This window comes from Tachyglossus aculeatus, unplaced genomic scaffold (genome assembly GCF_015852505.1).
Source record: "Tachyglossus aculeatus isolate mTacAcu1 unplaced genomic scaffold, mTacAcu1.pri scaffold_100_arrow_ctg1, whole genome shotgun sequence".
Lineage (NCBI taxonomy): Eukaryota > Metazoa > Chordata > Mammalia > Monotremata > Tachyglossidae > Tachyglossus > Tachyglossus aculeatus.
In genome coordinates this window covers 2,305,058-2,321,573 of record NW_024044841.1, presented here as the reverse complement: position 1 = coordinate 2,321,573, position 16,516 = coordinate 2,305,058, and the positions used below count along the sequence as shown (strand labels likewise).

Below are 16,516 nucleotides of genomic sequence, written 5' to 3'. Positions count from 1 at the left end.
TGATGCAGAAGTCAGAGGAGCATTAAGGACCTATCCCCATGAGACTGTCCAGATATCTTTGTTACAGTTTTATGTTATAATGTGAAGATAATTTTCATTTGGCAGTTAAACGATCAGTAGGGTACTGCCTACAAGTTGATTTTTGGAAGCATGATGAGGGGTGCTAGGGTCAGAGGGTTTTTTAATTAAAATGGTATTTGTTAAGTGTTTGTTATGTGCTAGGCACTGTACATAAGTACTGAGGTAGTTACAAGCTAATCTGGTTGGACACTGTCTGTGTCCCACACGGGGCTGATAGGCTTAATGCCCCTTTTACAGATGAGGTAGTTGAGGCACGGAGAAGTTGAGTGTCTTCACAGATGTCACAAAGCCGCAAGTGGCAGGGACAGGATTAAAACCTAGGTCCTTCTGAATCCCAGTTCATTCATTCATTCGTTCATTCAATTGTACTTAGCACTTACTATGGGCAGTGCACTGCATTAAATGTTGGGGAGAGTACAATGCAACAGCTAACGGTCACATTCCCTGCCCACATTGAGTTTATAGTCAAGGGGATGGACACAGACATAAATATATAAATAAAAGATATGTACCTAAGTGCTGAGGGCTTGTGAACAGAGTTGAACAAAAGGAGCAGGTCCGGGTGATGCAGAAGGGAGTGTGAGAAGAGGAAAGGGGGGCTTAGTCAGGGAAGGCCTCTTGGAAGAGATATGCCTTCAATAAGGCTTTGAAGAGGGGGAGAGTTATTGTCTGTTGGATTTGAGGAAGGAGGGCATTACAGGCCAGAGGCAGGATTTGGGTGAGGGGCGGACAGTAAGATAGATGAGGTCGAGGTACAGTGAAAAGCTCAGCAATAGAGGAGGGAAGTGTGCGGTCTGGGTTGTAATAGGAGAGTAGCGAGGTGAGGTAGGAGAGAGCAGGGTCCTGGATTCTAATCCCAGCTGCCACATGTCTTCTGTTTAACCTTGGCAAGTCACTTAACTTATCTGTGCCTCAGTTACCTCATCTATAAAAAGAGAATTACGACTTTGAGCACCATGTGGGACAGGGACTATGTCCAACCCAATTACATTGTATCAACCCCAGTGCTTACTTAGTACAGTGCTTAACAAATACCACAATTATTATTATTATTATTATTATTATTATGGACTGAAGGGACTGATCCAAAGTCATACGGAAGGTGCTGTCGGGCTGTAATTTGTGCCCCTCATTGAGTCTGAACCCAGAGGTGATGGGGGTCATTGGGGTTCCCAGAGTGGGGAAAACGGGGCAGTGTTCATGGGCCGGGTGAGTGCCTGCAGGCTCCTCCCCACCACAGTCTGTCCTGGCTCTGGTAGCAGATGGGGCCGGAGGAGTAGGGCAGTGGATGGGAGACACTCAAGTTATGGAAATTACTTAAAATGCAGTAGGCACATTAGGTACAGGAATTGTGTAAGGAATGCGAATCACGGGGGTATATAAATTACATGAAGTTCCTGAATTGCTTATTAGCATAATTTACATAAGGCTCTGCATTACCTAGGCATTCCTGCTGATTGTTTAAATATCATTTTAACTGAAATTCTAACTCATTTCCCTGCTATTTTTTAAACCCATATATGTGAATTGAGCAAAAGCTTAAAATTACATAAATTATGCAGATTGTGTAAATAACGTGTGCTACCTAGGGACGCACATGTAATATAAACTGATGAAAATCGACAGCAGAAGTCATTTTTACTAGCTTCTCTTTAAACAAGACACTTTAATTATATGATTGGTGCATTCTTTTATGTTTTCACAACTGCATCATTTTGTAGCCAACTGGTAGGATGAAACAGCTGTCTGTTAAAGAATGTATAAACGCTTACCCCTTATGTGGACCATTGAGGTTATACATTTGCTTTCTGTAACTGGCTCATGAAACAATAGATCTATAGTAATTATTGAGTGCTGATTGTATTCAGAGCACAATCCTAAGCCCTTGAGAGGATACAGTAGAGGTAAAAGACTTGATCCCTGCCCTTAAAGATACTACAGTCTATTTGAGGTGACTGGCATAGAATAATTTCCAATTATTCCAATTGGATGAAAAATAAAATGGAAAGATGGACAAATGAATCATTAAATTCTTAAATAATACTACACATTAATCGCTGTCTGCCTAAGGGGTATGGATGGCTGTCAGTGCAAATGAATTGAATAAGTATTTGAGAGGGTATAATCTGATTTAATCTGTTTTACTCAAGCTTGGTTTCAACTTGATGAAGAAAGGTTCCTGCGTTTATTCCACCTCCACCTTTGATAACGAAGACTTCAGGGACTTTGGGAGCTGTCAGAGTCCCTGGACCTGTTTTGCTTTATTAGCTGGGTCTTCTAGGCAAAGCTTTTCCCAAAGATAATTCTACATCAAGCAGTTTCTGGGTCAAGGGATAAAACTTTGCAGTTGTGTTTCCTTCTTTTTTTGTTCCCCTCTGAGCTCAGACATAGGTGGGTGAGGATGCATGGCTCAGACAGCCCCAAGGAAATAAATTTGACTCTCGGGAAACCGGAGATGATTCAAGATTCAGAAACTCCAGTTTTTCAGAAACTGTCTTCATCCATTGTAAAGGCTGGACTTCCACTGAGATCTGAGTTTTGTCCTGATGCAGCTCTGAAAAAACTTTTGGTTCATATGCCTGGAATTAAGATCCAAGCACACAGAAATGCATCATTGCATGAAGATTAACAAACAGGTAAGTTTATTTGTTCTCTTTTATAACATGAGAGTTTTCTCTTAATCTCTCAGTTCTCATCTTTTGGTTCCTGGACTTTTCCTGTGCAGGTTCCTCATCATTTTAGTATAAAATGGAAGCCAGATTGCTATGGCCTAGGTTCAGATTGGATGACTGTCTTTGGAAAGTTGAGCATGGATTGTAATTTTGGTCTTCATTTAAATCACAAGCTTATTTCTGAACTATCGTGAGACAGAAAAAATTCATTTTTTAACCAGCCGTTTCTCTTTAGGAAGATCTCAAAGATGGTTTAAAAATGTCTCAATAAACACTTTCATGTGATTTCTTGCTTCTAGTCAGGTGGTCCTTAAAGGAATCCCGTGAATCATGGGATTTATTAGAGACAGGAAATCAGATTGTTGGAATTTTGAAACCTTCTCATGTGACAGATATGATCTCTAGAGGAATATGTTTGTTGTTGGTCACCATGGTCCAGTGGTACGATCATGGGACTGCTAGTGGGAGACCTGGATTTTAGTCCCAGATCTGTCCCTGGACTGCTGGACTGCTGGGTGACCTTGAGCCACTCAATCTCTTAATAATGGTATTGATAATAGTCAGGAAGTCAATGTATCTACCAATTCAGTGATATTGCACTCTCCTAAGAACTTAGTACAGTGCTCTGCAAACATTAGGCACTCAATAAATATGATTGATTGCTTGATATATAATGACATTTGTTAGGCACTTTGTGTTATATGCAAGAATACAATGCAGGATAATTATTATCACTATTATTTTTATAGTTGTATTTGTTAAGGCTACACAAATGCAAAGCACTGCACTAAGCTCTGTGGTAATACAAGATAATCATTCCAGGAACAGTCCCTGTACCATCTGGGGCTCTCAGGTTAAGTAGAAGGGAGGAAGGATTTAATACCCATTTTAGAGTTGAGGAAATTGAGACACAGAGATGTTAAATAATTTGGACAAGGTCACACAACAGGGAGGTGGAAGAGCTGGAATTAGAATCCGAATCTTGTGACTCCCAGGACCTCGTTCTTTCCAGGCTACATCTGTTGTAATACAGTTTTCTCAGCTGTAAAATGCGGATAGGATTCCCACTCTCCCTACTTCTTAGATTGTGAGCTGTATATGGGAGAAGAACTGTTTACTTACCTGATTAACCTGCATTCTGGTACTTAGCCCAATGTCTGGCACATGGTAAGTACTTAATAAAAAAAATTATCATTTCACTAGAAATGAAAGGGATGTATATTAGGCAAAGATATAAAATTTCTCTTTAAGTGTTCTCATATATATCAACACACAATTGTAACTCATATTCAATTATAAGTAGAATGAACTGGTCACTGAAATTTTCCAAATGTTATTTGCGATGTTTTATTTTGCAATCATTTCAGGTAAATATTTCTCATTCCCGGGATGGAAAATAGGAACAACGTCACAGAATTTGTTCTTTTAGGTCTGTCCAGTGACAAAAATTTGAAGATATTTTGCTTTGGGCTGTTCCTCTCCTGTTGCATTACAATCCTCTTAGGGAATTTTCTCATCCTCATCACAGTCAGATGCAGTTCCCTCAACAAGAAGCCCATGTACTTCTTCCTCTGTCACCTGTCCCACATGGACCTCTGCTACACTTCCACAGTGACTCCCAAACTGGTCAGAGATTTGCTGTCTAAGAAGAAAACCATCTCTTTCGGCCACTGCATGATGCAACTCTTCACTGTGCACTTATTTGGTGGGGCTGAGATCTTCATTCTTGTGGGCATGGCCTATGATCGCTATGTTGCCATCTGCAAACCCTTACAATATATGGTCATCATGAACAGGCAGCGGTGTGCTACGGTGGTTGCAATGTGCTGCGGAGGAGCATTTCTCCATTCCATGGTCCAGTGTCTCCTTGTCATTTTTTTGCCCTTCTGTGGCCCTAATAAAATTGATCACTATTTCTGCAATGTTTACCCTCTCCTGGAATTGGCCTGCTCAGATACTGTCGTGACTGGATTTTTAGTCCTTGCCAATACAGGGACAATTGTGTTAGTTACTTTTGCAGTCTTGGTCTTCTCTTACATCACCATTTTAGCCAGTCTAAGGACCCGCTCTTTGGAAGGACATCGCAATGCCCTCTCCACCTGTGCTTCCCACATCACCGCGGTGGCATTGCTTTTCTTGCCCTCCCTCTTCATTTACCTCCGGCCAGTCCAGATCTTCCCCGAGGATTAGGTGTTTGCTCTGTTTTGCACCATCATTGCCCCCATGTTCAACCCCCTCATCTACACTCTGAGGAACAGAGAGATGAAAACAGCCATGAGAAAGGTGTGGTGTTGGAAGCCGTGTTTGGAGGGAAAATCAGGCAGGTGAAATGGATGTCCACATCTCCTTTCTTCCCCTCCTGCATTTGGCTTATTCTATCCGCCCAACTCTTCTCTGTACAATCAACCCAGGTTTTCTCCTACGCTCAGGAGAAATGAGAATTCTTACAGTTTATCAGACTGTAAACATGCCTTCCTCCACCTTAATATTTAATGGCCGATATTTAATACAGCCTGGAAGACGTGAAATGTCTTCCCTCCTCACATCTGCCAAACTAGCTATCTTCCCCTCTTCAAACCCCTATTGTGAACTCACCTCCTCCATGAGGCCTTCCCAGACTGAGCCTCCCTTTTCCTCTGCTCCTCCTCCTCTCCCCATCACCCCTACTCCCACCCTCTGCTCTACCCCCTTTCCTGCCCCACAGCACTTGTATATATTTGTACATATTTATTACTCTATTTTATTAATGATATGTATATATCTATGTCTATTTATCTATTTTGATGCTATTGTTTCCTCTCTACTTGTTTTGTTTTGTTGTCTGTCTCCCCCTTCTGGACGGTGAGCCTATCGTTTGGTAGGGATTGTCTCCATCTGTTGCTGAATTGTACTTTTCAAGCGTTTAGTACAGTGCTCTGCACACAGTAAGCACTCAATAAATATGATTGAATGAATAAATGAATCCCTTCCTCCACCTCAATGTCTATATTTAATACAGCATTCCATTATCCTATGCCATTTAAAATAAAATATTTTCAAGAAAAGGAATAACTACTGCTTAATGGAATGGAAAGCTAATTACGGTCTTCAGTTAATGTTAAAATTAATTGTGATTTGAGCTCTGCTGTGCATCGATGGCAGATGTGGATTTCAGCAGATATAGTTTCTACTAAATGCTTATGTGCAAAGCTAGGTTGTCAGTGGTTTCTACTCATACAATTGTCTCAGTCCCTCTTGTCTGGTTGATGAGGCACAGAACAGGGGTTGAAAACTCTTTTCAGATACGGAGGGGAACAGCATTTATGATTTTAAACGGGAAGTAGTGTGCTTAGTGGAAAGAGCACAGGTCTAGTAGTCAGAGGATTTGGGCTCTAATCCTGTTTCTGCCACTTGCCTGCTGTGTGACCTTGGGCAAGTCACTTAACTTCTTTCTGTGTGCCTCAGTTATCTCATCTGTAAAATGGAAATTGAGACACTGAGCCTCATGTAAAATCTAGACTGTGTCCAAAATGATTATCTTATATATAGCCCAGCACTTAGTTCAGTGTCTGGCACACATTAAGCACTTAAAAAATGATTAAAAGATCATCTTTACATTGCTTAATGTATATTATTGGTGCATAATATTGCTAAGGGACTCATTCATCAGCCTGTGGTCATTTAAACAAGTTGGGGAGTCCTGCAATTACTCAATGGAAGGGATTTATTTGAGATCACATTTTTCATTTAGGAAAGGGGGCAGTGTTTTCAGTGGTATGTTCTTCTGCGATTGAAGCTATGACGCGAGGATTTAGGACTCGAAAGAAAAATAAACTAAGAATAGAGAGATGGCTGTCATTAAATAAGATAAATGGTAAAACTTACTAGAATGGAAGATAAATACTGGGACTAGTATCTTTCAGAATTATGGAGACAATAATGTGCACATCCATGGAGCTTGAAAAATATGATGTAGAAGTAAGAGGAGCATTAAGGAGCTATCCCCATGAGAATGTTCAGATATCTTTGTTGCAGTTTTATGTTATAATATGAAGCTAATATGCCCTTCACTTGGTAGGCAGACAATCAGTAGTGTACTGTCTACAAGATGATTTTTGCAAGCATGATGCGTGGTAGTAGGGTCAGAGTTTTTCTTTTTTTCTAGTGGCATCTGTTAAGTACTTACTATATGTCAGGCACTGTACTTAAGCACTGGGATAGATATAAGCTAATCAAGTTGGACACAGTCCATGTACCACATGGAACTAACAGGCTTAATCTCCATTTTATACATGATGTAACTGAGGCACAGAGAAGTTCCGTGACTTGCTCAAAGTCACACATATCCAGTGGCAGAGCCAGGATAAGAATCCAGTTCCTTCTGATTCTCAGGCCCACGTTATATCCACTAGGACATGCTGCAAGAGTTAAGACTTTGAATCAAACCATGGCTGTGGTTGGAATTTGGCCTAGATGTCAAGTTGGATTTCGATCCCAAGAGAGAATTGGAATACAATGTCAACCCCGGCTTCCATTAAGGAGCACGGGGTTGCTTATATTCATACAGTAAGCACATTACAAATAGCATAATACTACTACTACTACTACTACTACTAATAATAATAATAATAATGACAAAATATCACTTGTTTGCAGAAGTTCACTATGGGAAGACCTCCTGGAGGAGGTGAGCTCTCAGTAGGGATTTGAAGGGAAGAAGAGAGCTAGCAGATGAGTGGTGGTCGTGAGCCCTGTATGGGAGAAGGACTGGTTTCTATCTGATGAGCCTGTCTTACGGTTCTTAACTCAATGCCTGGCACATGGTGAGTGCTAAATACATTTAAAAAATTTTTCATCATGTCACTAGAAATGAAAGGGATGTATATTCAGCAAAGATATTAAATTTCTCTTGCAGTGTTCTCACACACGTTGGAAAAATTTTGCAAGTTGTATTCAATTATATGTGCAATGAACTGCAATTTTCTAAATGTTATTTACAGTGTTTCATTTTGCAATCATTTCAGATAAATATTCCTTATTCCCAGGATGGAAAATAGGAACAATGTCACAGAATTTGTTCTCTTAGGACTGTTCAGGGTCAGAAATTTGCAGATATTCTCCTTTGGGCTGTTCCTCTCCTGTTATGTTGCAATCCTGTTAGGGAATCTCCCCATCCTGATCACTGTCAGACGGAGTTCCCTTATTAAGCAGTCCATGTGCTTCTTTCTCTGCCATTTATCCCTCATGGATATCTGCTACACTTCCACAGTTATTCCCGAACTAGTCCGAGATTTGCTTTCTGAGAAGAACACCATCGCCTTTGGTGACTGCATGATGCAACTCTTTACCATGCAGTTATTTGATGGAGTTGAGGTCTTCATCCTTGTGGGGATGGCCTATGATCGCTACATTGCCATCTGCAAATCCTTGCAATATATGGTCATCATGAACAAGCAGCAGTGTGCCACAGAGGTTGAAGTACGCTGGGGAGGAGGATTTCTCCATTTCATCGTTCAGTACCTCCTTGTCATATATTTGCCCTTCTATGGTCCCAATAAGATTGATCACTATTTCATCGATGTTTACCCTCTCTTAGAACTGGTCTGCTCAGTCACTGATGTCCCTCGCCAATTCAGGGACAATTGTATTGATCTCATTTGTAGTTTTGGTCTTCTCTTATGTCACCATTTTAGCCAGTCTGAATATCCACTCTTTGGAAGGACGGCACAAAGCCCTCGCTACCTGAGATTCCCACATCACCATGCTGGCCCTGCTTTTCTTGACTCTTGCATCTTCATTTACCTCCGGCCGACCCAGACCTTCCCTGAGGATAAGGTGTTTGCTCTGATTTACACCATCACTGCCCCCAGGTTCAACTCCTTCATCTACACGCTGAGCAATAAAAATGGCCATGAGGAAGGTGTAGTGCTTTAAACTGCATTTAGAGAGAAAATCATGCAGGTGAAATGTATTCCTATGTCTCTCTCCACTCCTAGCTATCCTTGGAATCATTCACCTACTCATTTGGGTACATTCCAAATGCACTGCAAACAATTGCACTGCAAATACAAGTTCCTTTGTCCATAGGCTAGGAAGCAACATGACGCCTACCTGTGTTTCAGATGATAATTCCTTCTTTTTATGGCATATGCTAAGTGCTTACTATGGTTCAAACACTGTTCTAAGTGGTGGGATAGGTGCAAGTCGATGAGGTTGGACACAATCTCTGTCCTGCATGGGGATCATAGTCTAAGTAGGAGGAATAACAGGAGAAATGAGGCATAGAGAAGTTAAGTGATTTGGACAAGGTCAAACAAATAGCAGGCAATTGGCAGAATTGGGATTAGAGCCCAGGGACTCTGACTCCCTGGCAAATGTTTTTTCCATTAAGCCATGATGCTTCTTCCTCCAACTCAGTGACTGCATTTTACACAGTTGTATATTTCCTCATTTAATGCGAAATGACAGTCACTAAAAAGAAAAGTTTCTGCTTAATGAGATGAAAAATCAGTTATGATGCTAAAATTAATTGTAAACTTCTAGGGAACAGAAATTATGTTTTGGTATGGGTTGTGTGATGTCAGTAAATGTTAGTTTTCAGTGGGTCTTCTGTGGCATATGCATAAGTCACTCCCTGATGGTAGGTGAGGCACAGAAGGAGCTTCACTGACTCTTTTAGGACTTTAGGAGACTATTTAGGGTTTTGCATCACCAAAACGTCTGGTGCCAACCTATGCTGTTAAATTAACTGGGCGTTGGGGGGGCGGGGGCAGCTGGGTTTGGTTCATACAAAATATTTCACAAGCATTTTCACAAGCGTTTTAAGAAAGGGGGCAAGAATTTTAGGTGACAACCCCTTCATTTGAGGTGGTTTTGGGAGAATATGGCACTCTGAAAGACAAGGCAGAGAAGCTTGTTACCTATGAACTGAGCCTTCATAGTATAAAGTGAGTGGAATCAGGATCTGATTTAGCTAGTATTATTAGTTGGACTAGGTTTAGGTTATTTTTAGGATTAGATTTCAGGTTAGGGGTAATGTTAGGGATAGGTCTGGGGCAAGGCTAGCATCCGTACTCTCCTGCTATTCATTTATTCAGTTGTACTTATAGAGCACTTACTGTATACAGAGAACTGTACTAAGTGCTTGGAAGAGTACAATACAACAATAAACAGGCACATTCCCTGCCCCCAGAGAGTTTACAGTCCAGACGAGGAAGACAGATATTAATATAAATAAATAAATTACAGATATTTACATAAGTGCTGTGGGGCTGGGACAGGGGAAGGACAAAGGGAGGAAGTCAGGGTGATGCAAACGTAGTGGGAGAATAGGGAAGCTATGATTATGAATCCCATGTGGGACAGGTACTGTGTCCCACTTGATTATCTTATTTCTGCCACAGATCTTCATACGGAACTTAGCACATAGTTAGCACTTAACAAGTACCATAATGATTATACCAGATTTTGGCCTGACTTTCTGCTTTTGAGGTTTGGTAATTCTAATTTTTGAAATTTCAAGTTAGGGACCTGGGTTTTAACCCTCAGGGTGTAAAATATGTTGATTTGAGCTGAACAGCATTTCAGGGAAAACAGGGCAAAATCCAGCTCCAAACTGTGTAGGAATGTATGAGACCCAAAGGCACCCTGAGGTTGACTGCCAAGAGCTGGAGCTTGCTGGGATAACCATTAGGAGACTGTCAGAGATGGGGCCGGGAGGCTGCAGTCGAGCGCAGTTATCATAATTAGATAGAAGAATGAGAAATAATTTTTCCGGGTAATTGTTAATACCTAAATGGTAGAAGGTGACGCAGTAAAAGATCTATCAGGAGGACAAATTAGGAGACTAAGGCCAGAAGGAAAAGAGTGAAGAAAATGATCATTAAGTTGGTGGGGGAAGGTAAAGAGAGGGATGAAGATAAAGAGAGGGTAGAGAAAGCAAAGAAGGGCAGGTGAGGACTTTTAATTTTTACTGTTACTATTTATTCTGGTTGTACATGAAATGTTGGGTCACAATGAAGGGAATTTCATATGTTTACAAAGTAGAGATTAACAAAATCATTTTGAAAAAATTGATTTTAAAATAATTTTTAAAAACTTGGCATTATTGCTACTGCATGTTAATTGTTAACTACCCGCTGTGCTGTTATTTACCTTGCTGACCTCGCCATGAACGACCAATTCCCATGCTCCCAACTGCCCTTCTCATTCCTCACCTTCCCCTTCCCTTCTCCCACCCAGCTCTCTTCCCCCCTTTCCCCCGCCACCACCCCTCCCCTTCACCCCCTCCCCAGAATCCCTCTGTACAGCGCCAACCCTCAACCCCTCCCTTTCAACCCCCTCCTTCCCCTCCTCCCGGCCCCCACCCCATCCCAATTCTCCTTTCTCATCGCAGCCCCTCTTCCCCCTCTCCCCGCCCAGGCCCACACCAACTCATTCTAATCCAAACCCTCCCCACCCCTCGCACCCTTCCCCCTCCCTCACCTCCCTTCAGAGCTGCTGCCAAGTGTGGCCTTTGGAACCCCTGCTCCATTATAGGTAAGTTCCCTTACCTATAATAAATAAATACGATTGATTGATTCCCTTTCATCCTGGACCTATACCTTTCCAGCTCTCTCCTCCCCCTCCTCCTTTTCCCCCTAACCTAAACATGGCTCACTCCGGATGACACGGTCTCTTCTGCTGCTCCCTCCAGCGGAGGCCTCTTCTTCTCCCACCGCCCCCCACCCCCAAACTCACAGGAAAAGGAGCAGGTTTCGCCTTCTTTCTCGCTCCCCAGTGTCGCTTTTGCACTAACCCTCCTTCCCCTTCCCTTTCCTTCCCCTCCTTTGAAGCTCATATTATTCGCCTCTACCCGCTCCTCCAGATTCTTGTTGCCGTCATCTACTGCCACCCCACCTCCAACTTTTTTTTAACGATTTTGACCCCTTCCTCACCTTCCTTCTCTCCTTTTCCATGCCCACTCTGATCCTTGGAGACTTCAACATCCAAATGGATGTCCCTGGTGACTCCTCTGCTGCCCCCTTCTATCTCTCCTTGACACTGCCAACTTCCTGCTCCACTCCATCTCGCCCACTCACCAACTTGGTCACACCCTCCACCTCATCATCTCCAACCGCTGCACTATCCCCACCCTCACCAACTCCTGCCCATGGATCCATATTAACAAAGGAATTTATTTAGAAGTAAATTTACAAAGATCTGCTAGAAATTGCTGTTTCCTCCCAAATTTAATGAAAAGTCTAAAACAATAAAGTAACTCAGTGTTTTTAAGACTGAAATGGAGAAACTGAGGAAAAAGTCTGACACATGGCTCAGATTGCAAATATTATGAAGATTAAAATAAATAGTTTATTCAGTAAACTTAAAAAGAATAATTCTGTAAATGTGTGGGCAGGGAATGTGACTGTTTATTGTTTCATTGTACTTCCCCAAGCGATTAGCGCAGTATTCTGCACAGAGTAAGTGCTCAATAAATATAAATGAATGAATGAACGAACTATATGCTCCATTAAATAGCTAGTTGTGCTTTAATCTCTTCCATCTGCCATCAATTTTCTTAGAAAGAAATTTGTGTGACGATTTGATTGTCACTAAATTTTAATCCAAAAAATATAAAAACTTTAATAAAGTTAAATATTAGAATACCTTTTTATTACTATAACCACAGGAAGGAATCAAACAAAAGTCTCTAACCTGTTGAACCGTCAATAGTGCATAACTTTTGATCTTATCCACTCACCTCAATGAAGAGTAAAGGAGAATTCCTCTACGAGTTTGGAGACTTACTCCGCCGATCACTTAAGCCAAGAAGGTTAATTAGACTATAGTGAGTGGTTCACTGGGTGTAGAGATAGTGTACCCCTTTAAGCATAAGATCCATACTTCATTTCAAGCACAGTTAGCATATGTATAACATACTTTAAAAATCTTGAACTTCCATTTTGGTCAGTGCTGATGTTCGGTAAAGTTGCAGAGTGATTTTACTTGTCAAAGTAGTGGCGATGCAAAGCACTGGAGCTTCAATTTTGAATGAAAAAATGTGACCTTTAATAACTCCAAAAGATTTGCATTCACTTCCCCTGAAAGACTGAACCAAGGCGATGTGTGAAATGAGTTATCGGGCAACTTTTTCTATTAAAATTGCACTGCCTTTTACTAACTACTTTATAAAAGTCACTTAAAAAATCTATGCATAGCATTCACGCTTTGTTCTTGTAGCTCTTAATTAGCATAGTGTCTTCAGTTTCAGTAGAATATGTAGAGCTATCCCATTCAAAGACAACAATGTTGACGATGAGATTGAATTTGTGAATGCGTGTCACACTGAGAACGAATTGCACCTTGTGCACCTGAAAATACAATAATTTCCTGGGGGAAATAGAAGTAGATTTCTAAGCTGGGAATGTTTAAATATGAGAGATCAAATTTTAAAAAAAATCTCTGTTCCTTAGGGATGTCTCCACGCCTCTGGCATTCCTTGAACATTTTAACGAAGTCATGTTTTTCCTGGTTTTGCAGGGCCATTTATTGCCATCTGTTCTTCTCTAGAACATCTTCCAAACTTCAAAATACACAATCCTTATTCTAGAGCAATAAATCAAGAATCCAGGGTGGTTACCGTTTGATTTCATCTGAGCCCAATAATACACTTCCTCCAGTTGTGTTTTGTCTATGTCTTCTAGAGGAGACAATCTTTTTGTTCTAAACTAATTAACTTGTAACTCATAGATGGTAGAGATCATGTCTACTTACTGTAGTCTATGCTCCCAAGTGCTTTGTACAGTGCTCTTCACAGACTAAGTGCTGAATTAATTCCCGTGATAGCTTGATTCCCAGTAAGGCTTTTAGTACTTCATGGAAAGATTAACTCCAACTTCAGTGGGAGTTGAAGCAGTGATTGCCAAAATTAAGTTTAGCAGCCAGAAGGATGGAAATGTCTGGACATGTGAATGTTCGATGGATGAAGAGCTTCACCCAAGGATAACCACATTTTTCTGATGTAAGAAATGATTATATTAGTTTTTACCAGAAAGCATATAGATAGGGAACAGATTGTTCTCTAATTTCAATTCCCACACTGAATTTTTATCAGACACTCCTAAGAGAATTTCATTTCTTTTATAAAGTTTTACTATAGAGTTTGTTGAATTCCCATCACCGTTGATGGCACTATCATCCTTCCCGTCTCACAAGCCCGCAACCTTGGTGTCATCCTCGACTCCGCTCTCTCGTTCACCCCCCACATCCAAGCCGTCACCAAATCCTGCCGGTCTCAGGTCCGCAACGTTGCCAAGATCCGCCCTTTCCTCTCCATCCAAACCGCTACCCTGCTCGTTCAAGCTCTCATCCTATCCCGTCTGGACTACTGTATCAGCCTCCTCTCCAATCTTCCATCCTCTTGTCTCTCCCCACTTCAATCCATACTTAACGCCGCAGCCCGGATTGTCTTTGTTCAGAAACGCTCCGGGCACGTTACTCCCCTCCTCAAAAATCTCCAGTGGCTACCAATCAACCTACGCATCAGGCATAAACTCCTCACCCTCGGCTTCAAGGCTCTCCATCACCTCGCACCCTCCTACCTCACCTCCCTTCTCTCCTTCTACAGACCAGCCCGCACCCTCCGTTCCTCTGCCGCTAATCTACTCACCGTGCCTCGTTCTCATCTGTCCCGCCGTCGACGCCCGGCCCACGTCATCACCCTGTCCTGGAATGCCCTCCCTCTGCACATCCGCCAAGATAGCTCTCTTCCTCCCTTCAAGGCCCTACTGAGATCTCACCTCCTCCAGGAGGCCTTCCCAGACTGAGCCCTCTCTTTCCTCTCTCCCTCCTTCCCTTTTCCCTCCCCCTCGCCTTAGCTCCTTCCCTTCCCCACAGCACCTGTATATATGTATATATGTTTGTACATATTTATTACTCTATTTATTTTACTTGTACATATCTATTCTATTTATTTTATTTTGTTATTATGTTTGGTTTTGTTCTTTGTTTCCCCCTTCTAGACTGTGAGCCCACTGTTGGGCAGGGACCGGCCCTATATGTTTCCAACTTGTACTTCCCAAGCGCTTAGTACAGTGCTCTGCACACAGTAAGCGCTCAATAAATACGATTGATTGATTAATTGAATTCATATAGTACGAGTGGTCTCTGCTTGTAATAGGACAATTATAATTGTGGTATTTATTCAGTGTTTACTATGGGCCAAGGCCTCTTCTAAGAGTTGGGGTAGAACAGATATTTAATCCCCTATTTTATAGATGAGAAAACTGAGACAAGGAGAAGATAAGGTACTTGTCAGGGGTCTCAAAGAGAGAAAGGGTAGATTTGAGATTAGAACCCTGGTGTCCTAACTCTCAGGCCCTTGCTCTCACTTCTAGACCATGTTACCTCTGAAGACAAATAACTCTTTAAATGAACCCTCTAGGGTACCGTTTCCTGACCAATCAATACTCCAAATCTTCGTCACCATTTAACCACCTTTTGCACCTATGTGCAAATTTTTTATTTAGTTACTAATTTAGAGCAACTCTCATGTCTTATGGAACATATGAAAAAATCCCTTGCTTTTGCTATTGCAAATCATTGTTTAATATGTCTACAATTTTCTTGGAGGCTGAAAGTTTTATGTTTTCACTGAAGAGAGTTTACTTTTTGACTAGTATTCAATTATACTAGGTTATTCTGAAATGAGATTTTAGTAGCTATGGAGCAAATAAAATTAGTGAATGAAGGAATACATCTATTACTGGGCATTTAGTAAATGTTGCTTATGAAGCTGGAAGTTAATTTAGTAAAAAGTTTTAGCTGGACTCAACTTTCAGAAATGACTTTATAGAGGAGGTTGGAATTTAAAGATGCCTAAGAAAGGGAGTGAGAGAACAAAATCCATGGCACTGATCTCAGACCAGCTTGCCGGGCTCTGAAATGACATCCGGTGTTCACAGATAGAGGCTGTCAGGGAGGGTAATTTAGAGTCTCAATGTGGCCTAGAAGCAAGAGCACGGGCCTAGGAGCTGGAAGTCCTGTTTTATAATCCTGGATTGCATGTTGGGTGACCTTTGGGAAGCCAATGAACCACTCTGTGCCTCACTTTACACTTTAAAATAGGAGTTCAATTCCTGATCTCCCTTCTAGTGTCAGTTACCCCCTTCTACTACCCCCTTCCCCCTGCTCTCTCCCCCTCTCCCCTGCTCTCTCCCCCTCTCCCCTGCTCTCTCCCCCTCTCTTCAGGCTCGCATCTCCTCCTGCCTTCAGGACATCTCCATCTGGATGTCTGCCCACCACCTAAAGCTCAACATGTCAAAGACTGAACTCCTTGTCTTCCCTCCCAAACCTTGCCCTCTCCCTGACTTTCCCATCTCTGTTGACGGCACCACCATCCTTCCCGTCTCACAAGCCCGCAACCTTGGTGTCATCCTCGACTCCGCTCTCTTATTCACCCCTCACATCCAAGCCGTGACCAAAACCTGCCGGTCTCAGCTCCACAACATTGCCAAGATCTGCCCTTTCTTCTCCATCCATACCGCTACCATGCTCATTCAAGCTCTCATCCTATCCCGTCTGGACTACTGCATCAGCCTTCTCTCTGATCTCCCATCCTCGTGTCTCTCTCCACTTCAATCCACACTTCATGCTGCTGCCCGGATTATCTTTGTCCAGAAACGCTCTGGGCATATTACTCCCCTTCTCAAAAATCTCCAGTGGCTACCAATCAATCTGCGCATCAGGCAGAAACTCCTCACCCTGGGCTTCAAGGCTCTCCATCACCTCGCCCCCTCCTACCT

The 16,516-nt window shown here is 42.1% G+C and overlaps 1 protein-coding gene and 1 pseudogene across 1 annotated transcript; both read left to right on the top strand.

Moving 5' to 3' along the window:
• Nucleotides 1-4,142: 4,142 nt before the first annotated feature.
• On the top strand, nucleotides 4,143-5,999 carry LOC119922208 (annotated as a pseudogene).
• A 1,977-nt stretch (nucleotides 6,000-7,976) lies between these two features.
• On the top strand, nucleotides 7,977-8,666 carry LOC119922207 (olfactory receptor 4P4-like). The gene has a single exon (XM_038742177.1). The coding sequence runs from the start codon at nucleotides 7,977-7,979 to the stop codon at nucleotides 8,664-8,666; it is 690 nt and encodes a 229-aa protein (XP_038598105.1).
• The last annotated feature ends 7,850 nt before the right edge of the window (nucleotides 8,667-16,516 follow it).